This window comes from Gadus morhua, chromosome 9, assembly GCF_902167405.1.
Source record: "Gadus morhua chromosome 9, gadMor3.0, whole genome shotgun sequence".
NCBI classification, from domain to species: domain Eukaryota; kingdom Metazoa; phylum Chordata; class Actinopteri; order Gadiformes; family Gadidae; genus Gadus; species Gadus morhua.
Window position 1 is genome coordinate 7,006,040 of NC_044056.1, and position 11,070 is coordinate 7,017,109.

An 11,070-nucleotide genomic window follows, 5' to 3' on the forward strand; every position below is an offset into this window, starting at 1 on the left:
CCCTGCCGTGACCCCACAGTGGATCATTAAACAGAATTGCTGATCACCCACCCGCCAGCTGCCTTGGCTGGCCAACCCAGCTACGCTTAAGTGGGGCCCCCATTACTGTCACTCACAGCAGACCGCCGACCAACCCCGAGCCAGCGTCTGCCAGGTATAGGTCTGGTTAAGTCCCGCCCCGCCTCCTGCTTGAGACAGAGGGGGCCATTTGAAGTACGTGGTCGAGACTCGCTTCAGTGGAGCCTGACATCGGTCAGAGCTTTCTCAGGTCGTTAGAACAAAGGGGAGAGAGAATAAGAGGAGGTATCACAAGTCACCAGTTCTTCCCCGGCCTCTTACCCCGATTGTGTTTATCTGCTGAGAAGAGTAGGTGGGTGGAGGGGGGGGGGGGGGGGGGGGGGGAAGCGGGGGTCACAGAGAGGGGGGGGGAGGAGGTGCACATGGATTGAGAGAGAGGGGAATATAGCGGGAATGGGAGAGTGACGACCGAGGGAAAGAGACAATAGAAGGCTGAAGGACGTTCGGGGGGTGAGTCAGAAGAAGGGAAGCAGAGAGACAGAGAGACTGACACACACACACACACACACACACACACACAAACACACACACACACACACACACACACACACACACACACACACACACACACACACACTTGGGAATATGGGAGTAGTAAAAGACATTCACGATTTCCAGCAAACTCACATCTGAACTGGAACCAGGAAAGGTTCAGATGAACTCCAACACACATAGCAGAGATAAGACACCAGGAGAAGCTTTCCTCTCTCTCTCTCTCTCTCTCTCTCTCTCTCTCTCTCTCTCTCTCTCTCTCTCTCTCTCTATCTCTTTCTCTCTCTCTCTCCCTCCCTCCAGTGGATCCATTGCTGCAGAGTGATGTCATCTGGTGCTTTAAGCTCATATTAACCGGACTCCGTCAGCCCTTCGAGGGACGCCCACACCCTGGGCTGATGTTATTGTGGGGTTCCCTCCTTCCCCATCCAGACTGCTCATCTGGGACCCTCTCCACCACCTCCACCACCACCACCACCCCCCAACCCCCAACCATCATACCACAGCCCTTTACAGGAAATTAACTTTTCCCTTGCAATCTCATTTCCTGCAGGGACGGGCCTTTCATGTGTCGCTGGTCATTTTGTCCCCTGCTGTCACCACCATAACCTTTATTACTGCTAATGCTAATGCTACAAGCCACGGAATATGCTAGATAATTAAGCACAAACACACACACACACACACACACACACACACACACACACACACACACACACACACACACACACACACACACACACACACACAGAGACGTAGACACAAACAGAGGCACACAAGCATGGACACACACACACACACACACACACTCACACTCAATTTCACAACAATGCACACTCCTGACCTTATATATACATGAACAGCCGTTCAGTATCACAAAACGAGGGTGTCGTAAGCACCCAATACACGCACGCAGACACACACCGCCCCTCCCAGCCGGTACGCCTGTGTCCAAGGGGCGAGTGACGTGTCCAACCTTGCTGTAATGCGTTGTGTCCCAGCAACGCTACTCACAGCTGCTAAAGGTTAACGCGACGCAGTAATGGCTCCGGCCGTCGTGACGCTGACACATTGGTGAGTGCTTAGCATCAGACCACCACCACACATCTCTCGGTAGGCCCACCAGTCCGTTCAAGACCCTTGACCCCCCCCCCCCCCCCCCTCCCCCCAACTCCCACGCTCAGCAACACCACATCTCACTGACTACTGGGGTCCCCTCCTAGAAGTGTGTGGGTGGGGGGGTCTGGGCGGGGTGGGTGTGTGGGGGGGGGGGGGGGGGGGGGGGGTAACCAGGCTAACTCCGCGCCCTCATCTACGACTTGGGACCCCATGGGAGAGCCTCGGGGGTCAGAGGTCAGATAAACCCTAGTCGCGTTGCCCTCCTGCAATGTATAGTTGGGCGTGTCACATGCACTGACCACCCCCCCCCCCCCCCGGTCTCCCGCCCCTTCTACCATGCCCCCCCCCCCCCTGCAATATATCCACTATCAGACATTCCCCACAGTCTGCTGGGGGAGATAAGGCTGTTAGTGTACAGAGAGCCTGACTATATAAGTGCAGTCCGTCTCAACAACAGCGTCCAGCCCGTCTAGATAAGGCCCTTAGCAATGACTGGGGGTCATGAAGTTCACCTTGGCTTTATTATCCGGTTAAAAGTAGGACTGATTCTATACGTCGAGCTCGAGGCTTGAAGCGCGTGTGATGGGATCAACGCGGACATACACCCTTGACACACACCCCGACTCCGCCGAGACGCGTTTGAAAGCGAAGACGACACTTTTGAAATAATAAACGTTATTATTTTTTAATACTTTGGGGGTCGGGTCGGATCCGAAGGGAAAGGGGGTGCGGTGAAGTCATCAACAACGACGCTGCGGACTGGATCAGAGGAGGACGTGTTCTGTAACACGAGGAGGTTTCACCCCAAGCTGGTATCCCTGATATGAGAGCCATAAGCCGGCCGAGAGCTGTGAGGGAGGGCTCAAGGGTCTGCTGTCAGGCACTCACGCAGTTGCCAGGAGCAAAGTGTGTTTGTGTGTGTGTGTGCGTGTGTGTGTGTGTGTGTGTGTGTGTGTGTGTGTGTGTGTGTGTGTGTGTGTGATTGTGTATGTGCAGATACCTTTATGTGTGTGTATATGTGTGTGTGTGTGTGTGTGTGTGTGTGTGTGTGTGTGTGTGTGTGTGTGTGTGTGTATGTGATTGTGTATGTGCAGATACCTTTCTGTGTGTGTGTATATGTGGATGTGTGTGTATATGTGTGTGGGTGTGTGTGTATATGTTTGTGTGTGTGTGTGTGTGTGTGTATTGGGGGGGTGAAGGGGGGGTACTTTGTTGACCTATACCCCATCGCCCCCTCCGCTAGTGTTCCTAACACATGGAAAGTTCGTCATGTTCTGCCAGAATGGGGGCAGGGGGTCCGGTTTTGCCACACGTGTAAATGTTTTAAGAGGCATAAGGACAAGGACAGTTCAAAGGTCAGAGAACAGTTAAGCTTTCGGTATGAGGTGCATGCACTCACGTGCACACGCGCGCACACGCGCGCTCTCTCCCTTTCTTTCCTTCTTTCTTTCTTTCTTACTCATACGTACACACTCACATGCATGCACACACGCATGCACGCACGCACGCGCACACACACACACACACACACACACACACACACACACACACACACACACACACACACACACACACACAGACACACACACACACACACACACACACACACACACACACACACACACACACACACACACACACACACACACACACACACACACAGCCAAATAAAAAAATTACCCTTACAAATGCTGCAGCCTTTCACACAACATCGTTGACCGTGCTTGCGCAACTGTGAAGGCCTATGAAACTTTAACCTAGGTCATCCCTGCAATAAATTGTACTATTTGGCACAGTTGAATGTGCGTGGGTGTAAATATATCTTCAGGAGACTGTGGGTTGACTCTAATAGCGCGTGCCTCGCCGGGGTCACCAGTGCAGCCACTGGAGCATCGCTCTATCAGTAGCCTGATTTTAGCATCAACACAAAAGCATCCGGTCGCTGCTCTGGGAATGAGCACGCGTGCAGTGCGGACTCTCGGGGGCCCCAGGGGTCCATTTGACCGCTGGGGGGGGGGGGGTCCCCAAGAGGGAATAGCCTACACGCAGTGTGCATGCGCCTATACGAGCGGAACAAGTCAAAGTAGTTATTTTGGACCACTGTTTGTTTTGAGTGAGTGACTAGGCGCAAGGGCGTCGCTGGCGTGCATGGGTGCATGAATTACAGTCTACAGTCTAAGAGAGTTTAACCACCTTAAAAGACCTTGACAGATGTTTACATGGACTCGAGTGAGTCCTCAAGTGGCGAGCTCACCTCTCTGCCGGAGTGGCGCTCGATGGCTTTCCTCACTTTGCCATACGTGCCTCTGCCGAGCGTCTCCAGCAGCTCGTAGCGGTGCTTCAGGTTGTGCTTGTGGTGGTGCTTCTTCACGCCAGAGTTCCTCCTCCCGTCGTCGTGAGCCGTGTTCTCTACAGCGGGGTCGGAGCCAACAGGTTGCTCGCCCCCTCCTCCTCTGTGCTGGCCCGTGGAGGCTCTGGCCCCGGGCCGGGATAACCCCCGCTGGGCCGCTATACACGCGGTATCCATCTCGATAAGGGGACTTATTCACTCTAACATCCCACTGGTCAAACTCGCTCGAACTAACTAGTTTTTCTTAACGATAATATAATACTTATAGGCCTAGTGATAGTTTTAATAAATAAATAAATACAAAAGAATAATGCGTACTAGATAATATATTAGTGGAAAGTATTATTTCCAGATTGTCTTGGAAGATCATTTGGGTTCGGTCATACTTGGAGTACAAACATTGTTTCCAAACGTTTACTTAACAATAGCCTTGTATAGCCAGTCTACTGTCAGATTAACTGCGAATAGCCATCAGACGGGCACTATCATCCTGGTATATAATAACATAACTCATAGTCCTACAGGGTCTACGACTATAGTGTAGACTCACACGTCCTCAGAATAAGACACCGCATGTCGACTCCTCAACTTTCACTTTCTAAAAAAATATATATAGGTGTATTATGTATGCGGACGATAGAGAGCCTTTAACAGCTCTATAATAAGTACAATAAACTAACAAAAAAGAACGATCCGTGCTATAGAACTCAGTTAGTGGTCTGGCGTCATCTCGTAGTCTGTCGTGCTTTCATTGGTCGTTCACGTTCACGTCTGTCGCTCTAAACGCCGCCGACCGATCACATATTAACTCACAACTAAAAGGCCAAACCCTCAGCGTCATCGCCTCCCGAGAAAAGCAGCGACGGAACCGGCGTGGTGGATGAAGATGCGGACCCTCATTTTGTCCACAGCCCAGGTGTCACAGCGTCACTCCTCTGGACCCCCTGCGCTGCGATGCCAGTGCCCCATGCCCGAGTGGACGCCAGAGATGCGGTGCTGCTGTGGTGATCGGAGAGCTCAACGGGAGACGCTCTGAATGGTGCCATGGTCGTTTTACTGCTCCTTCTCTCTCTCTCTCTCTCTCTCTCTCTCTCTCTCTCTCTCTCACACTCTCTCTCTCTCGCTCTCTCTCCTTCTTCTTCTTCTTCTTCTGCTTCTTCTCTCTGTGTGTCTCTGGTCTCTGGTGCGCGAGGGGCTGCTGCTGCGAAGAAGAAGGAGGAATGCGAGATGATCCGAGTCCGGAGGCGGAGTTAGTAGACACATCCTCCTTCTCGCTCTCTTCCTCGCTCGCTCTCTCGCTCTCTCTCGCTCCCCATTCCTTCTCTCTTTCTCTCTTTCGCTCTTGCTCTCGATATCTCTCTCTTTTTTTTCTCGCTCCCCCTTCTTCTCTCTCTCCGTCTCTCTTTCTCTCGTCGTTCCCCCTTCTCTGTCTCTCGCTCTCTTTCTCCCTATATCTTTCGCTCTCTCCCCCATTTCTACCAGTCTCTCCCTCCCTGTCCCTCTCCCTCAAAATGAAAGAGCTTAATTGGCATATGAAACATACATGAAGCGATAATAATAAATATGAAAGTTATAACAATTTATTACAAAAAGGGTATTATTATCTCTCTCTCCCTCTCTCTCACGCTCTCGCTCTCTCTCTCCCCCCCCCCCCCCCCCCCCCCCCCCACACACACACACACACAGTGGACTGCTGAGCATGGTTCCTGTAATCACTGCATTGATGATCACTAAAACAAGGCTATTGCAATCCCATTAAACAGAACATGACTAATCTGTGAACAAAAATTGCTTGTATCGCAATGATCCAATAGACTTCCCCACCAGTGTTTGTAGTGTCTTATGTACATGAATTCACATTTGCATCTGGTCCTCATAATAACAAGGAATGCAGAAGTCTCTGAGTCTCCGATGGATTATCTAATTAATCTCATTTTGCTGTGGGCTCCAACTACGGGCCAAGCTGATGTCTTGAATTCCATGTGGGTTTTCACTGTTTTGCATGGAACAACCATGGTTCAACACAGATGAAACTCAAAAGTAATCTTAATTATGATTTTCAAATAGAAAAAATAGTTTCAAAACATCTGACAATAAAGCGGCACCATGCCAGCTTGTTCTCCTGTTATTGAAAGAGGATCTCCAGGCGTCCCTTTGAGGTGACCTGATGCAACCCAGGTCCGGGGATCAGATGGTATCGACACTGTGGGCCTACACTTGCCGGCGAAGGCCCGTTTGCATCAAACATATCTGATCATGACCTCTATTTTCTCTTTGATGTCAACAACAGTTGGTACACATTTAAAACATGTGTGTCATTGGTTTTCCTTGTAATATGGTACGTTATATAGACGAACGTATCGGCGATGGAAATCTAACGGCCTTATTTGCACTCGATGGCAATAGCAGACTGTAAAACTGTGGGATTGGGTCGTGTATGCAGTAATAGTGACACCACTGCCCCCTTGTGGAGACATCGCTGAATGTAAAATATCGGAGCATCGGAAACAAGGCCAGGACAAACTTGAGTCGACATTACATTTTCACATTAAAGGAAAGGAAAGACAAATATAGCAGGACATATCAAGACTTTAATGTATCATCCACCAGATCAGTTCCAGTTGTTCTTGCACATAACCCTAGAAGAACCACTGCCAAAAAGTAAAGCACATTTGTGGTCAGTGGGAGAGCCAGACATTATTGATGGCTCACATACAGTCAGAACAGCTAAGATTAATCGTATACTATTTGTTGAAATCTCTGAAAGGCACATAATTCAGATTGGACAAAGAATCCCCTTTGAGTAGGATAACAAATGCAGTACAATCCCATCCAAAATCCCATCAAGTATGTTTTCAACTAAAATATGACAGTGTGGATCAAAGTCACAATGTCAAAAAAAAAATTTTTACGCATGCCAGACGTTCATGCAGGGATAGGCCGACTCAAAGTTACCAAGTGTCATTATTCATCTAGTTAATTTATTTAAATAAAAAAAAAAAAAAAAATCCTGCTATATGATATGTACGTTCTATTGCAAATGCATAGCCAATGCCTTAGCTGACATCGATACGGAATACAAACAGCCGATACGTCTTGAATTCTAATAGCAATAAAATGCAAGGGCCAAATTGTGGAAAACAAAAATATTGCAGAAGTTGTACAGGACTATATGTTTCACACGGCTAAACAAATCTCTGTTCATTTCACTTCTGAGTGGCCATGCATTCAAAATGAAAATAACAATGTTCAAGATTGGCAACAAGCACTGTCAAGTGGCCAGCTGGCCCAGCCTGCAACACAAACCTTAGATCAGAATAGCATAAGACAAGAGCACAGGTCAGGATGAGGTTTTGGTCGCTCACACTGTGCAAAGAACTGACGCTGATGGATGAAGAAACACTTCATACTCTGTCTCAACTATATCACATCAGCAGTCCCTCAACTCATCAATTCACTCCCTGTAAATGTAGCCGGGTATACGAGAAGCCATGGAGGCTGTTTGCATTTGTTTGACTTCCAGATGTGAATCACTGCCTCCTTCCTAGTTTCTTTTTCCATGTGCCAAGGTGTTGTTAAACAGGTTTTCACCATTGACCTCCTCGGTAAACCTCTGAACTGGGTATAATGGCTAAGGATCAACAGCTGCTGAAGCCACACATCGCTTTCCAAAGGGACCACGCCTAAATAGAGGGAAAAACAAATAGCTCCATCCAAACCCAATGGATTGTGCATACAGAAATCAATGAGATGTCAATATATGTTATGATATCGGATTACAATAGGCATACGTGAGATTCTAGTGCTAACTGAGGACAGCTTTAATGTATTATTATGGATAAATAAAAAAAGACCAAATGCTGTAACACAACACATTATAAAACCACTGGAAATGATAAGAAAAGGGATTGTTTGCTGCAAGCCTTTATTAACCTAACTCTATTATGTGAACCGCTTAATCACTAACTCATTCAGTGGGCCATGAAGTCTATTATAGTCACTATCTCCGGCATAATCGCTTCATAGCTTTGAATGTCGTATCCAACAGATTAAGCGCAGTCGCTCTATGGTTTCATTTCAAATTGAATATCCTAATGGAGCAGGACTAATTAATGCTTGAAAGAATGTTCAAATTAGTAAATACACATGGTATTAGTCACTTTCAAAAGCTCACACAGCTTTAAAATGGCAAGGAATAAATAGTCAGATTGGGCCTCCAATGAAATATATGTAAGGGATAATGCCCGACGAGGTGTCCATTATCAGGAATTAATGGACGACGTGGAGGCGTGAACCGTCCGACGCGAAGCGGAGGACGGTTGCCTCCGCGAAGTCCATTAATTCCTGATAATGGACACCTCGAAGGGCATTATCCCGCTTATACCACGGTCACTTACCAACGGTGACCAAATTAAGACCATTAATTTATATTTTCATGCGTTTTACAATCCGAATATAAAGTTTTCCACAAAACATACATTTGTTTGCCTGGTTACGCCCGAGGGTCTGACTAATACCCGGAACCACCATTACACGACCGTTGGGTTCTCATGTAACGGAAACGTTGTTCACTCCTCCAGTAATTAGGACGGGCCATAGCTACGACTTTAGAACGGGAGGTAGCGGGAGGTATTATAGTCCGCTGAGCTTTGTTTTGTTTCCCTTGAAACGTAGGACGGACCATAACTACGACTTTCATGAGGCTTGCAACCATAATTCATGCCATTTTTCATGCCGACTGGATGTAGGCATATCGTGCTTTTTCATGTTGAAGACCTTTAAGTAATATTTTCATTCGTTTTACAATCCAAATATAAAGTTTTCCACAAAACATACATTTGTTTACCTGGTTACGCCTGAGGGTCTGACTAATACCCGGAACCACCATTACACGCCCGTTGGGTTCTCATGCAACGGAAACGTTGTTCACTCCTCCAGTAATTAGGACGGGCCATAGCTACGACTTTAGAACGGGAGGTAGCGGGAGGTATTTGTTTGCCTGGTTACGCCTGAGGGTCTGACTAATACCCGGAACCACCATTACACGCCCGTTGGGTTCTCATGCAACGGAAACGTTGTTCACTCCTCCAGTAATTAGGACGGGCCATAGCTACGACTTTAGAACGGGAGGTAGCGGGAGGTATTATAGTCCGCTGAGCTTTGTTTTGTTTCCATTGAAACGTAGGACGGACCATAACTACGACTTTCATGAGGCTTGCAACCATAATTCATGCCATTTTTCATGCCGACTGGATGTAGGCATAGGTACCATAGGTAGTTTTTATTTAAAAGAAACATGCAAACAATTAATAGGGCGTGGGATCCGCGTTGCATTGTGGGACGTGGCGGCCATGTTGATGGCTACGAAAACGTGGTTAACATAACTCTGACATAACGTTGTTGAACGAAGAGAAGTAGCAGTAGAGTTGAGAAAGAATAGCTAGAAAAAATATGTTAAAATCCCGAAAAGGATCTGGAATTTACCGGGACACATTAAATAGAGATGCCAGGGACCGGTATGGTGATAATAATGACAAAATCAGCATTATTAATAATTTGGATCCATATGAAGTTCCAGCGGCAGGTAGCGGTAAAGGAGGCCATCAACATGGCGGTCACGCAAAGTAATTACTTCATGACACCCAAGCCCTATTGACAATTAATTAGCCTGTTCAGCTGTTTTATTTAAAATTAAATTCGACGTTTCCATTTATGGTGCAATTTGACAGCGTTACAGGCAAGTCCGGCATAGCGGCCTGTGAAGGAGGGTGTTGGACAGCAGGGGCACTGTTTCTCGGGACACTTGATGACAAGACGTGGCTCCATTCTCGTCTCTCCTGCACTGACGGAGCCCAGTAAGCACGAAGGCTGCTCTCGCATCGATGGCCTGTCACCGACATTATTTGACGACTCTCCAGGCCGGCGTCTGAGAGCCGACCTACAGCGGTGCTTCGGAGGCTGTGGTTTGTGTAGATCTGCGAAAGACCCACCTGAAATGTAGAATGACAGGATATTTATTATATTATGGGGATGGAGGGAAACTATTTAGTAGCTATGGACTGATACAAAATTATAGCCATAATCACCTCTTCGCTGATTCTTTTTAACATGTTCCCGAGGTAGTGGACACCCATCGGCTCCCGGGTGTACCACACGCCGGAGGACAGGGTGCGCTTTGGGTGGAGGTAGAACGATTTGGCATCTGATGGACATTTCGCAATATATTTCTTGAAACTTTCCACCGGACAAAGCGGATCATCAGGCCTGGCAAACATAAACCCTCGTAGGTTTTCCTTTTCAAGTTCATTCGGGTCTTTGTGATTCTTGCTTTGGGGATTGTGCGCCAGGCTGACATATTCCACCCCATCCTCGTCTCTCTGTAGGATGAAAGATGACATGGATAGCTCCCGGGTTCCCTCCCTGCCACGCCGAGCCAAACATATTTGGATGTCGAACCACACTTTTCTGACCAGGCCGACGGGCGAATCAGGAGACAGTGCAGTTGAAGATCTAATACGTTTGAGGTCCGACTCGGAGATACGGGGATGGTGGAGGCTGGTATCTTTACCACTTTTCCTGTACCGTTTAATTACGGATGTAAACACGGCATTGCTGGTCCTGAATCTGGTGTCAGTTATAATATTGAAGCCAACTATATAACGTTTAATACCGGCTCTCAGACTCCTTAGGCTGGCTATGCTGTACTCCCCTCCTGTCTTGGTGGACTGGACAGCGGCATAAAACTCCCGCAGAGTCTCATTAAGAGCATCAGCGGTGTAGTTTACCAAGTTGGGGTCCATTCGTTTTTGTTCAAGAAAGTCTCTCAGTATATTAACTGCCCATTTTGTTGTTTTTTTGGTGTTGATCTCATCTTTGTCATCTTCTATTTGATTTAATTCTCCCGGTGTTAACTCCTTGTGCCGTTGCTTTCTTTTCCTCTTTTCCATTTCTTTTTCTTCTGCTGCATCCCAGTCATCGAAGTTGTCATATACTCCAAATAAATTAAAAGAAATGTTGAAATCACTCATTGT

The 11,070-nt window shown here is 47.5% G+C and overlaps 1 protein-coding gene and 1 long non-coding RNA gene across 2 annotated transcripts in view; one reads left to right on the plus strand and one right to left on the minus strand.

Annotated features, from left to right (window-relative positions):
- The window catches only part of nuak1b (NUAK family, SNF1-like kinase, 1b), a 23,941-nt gene extending 18,606 nt beyond the window's left edge, over nt 1-5,335 (minus strand). Inside the window, exon 1 of the mRNA XM_030365609.1 lies at nt 3,944-5,335. Within this exon, the coding sequence (XP_030221469.1) occupies nt 3,944-4,216 (273 nt within the window). The 5' untranslated portion in view covers nt 4,217-5,335. The remainder of the gene's footprint in view (nt 1-3,943) is intronic.
- Nucleotides 5,336-9,144: 3,809 nt separating this feature from the next.
- On the plus strand, nt 9,145-11,062 carry LOC115551513 (uncharacterized). The gene is made up of 2 exons (XR_003978044.1): nt 9,145-9,663; nt 9,769-11,062. It is a non-coding gene; the product is annotated as an uncharacterized LOC115551513 (long non-coding RNA).
- The last annotated feature ends 8 nt before the right edge of the window (nt 11,063-11,070 follow it).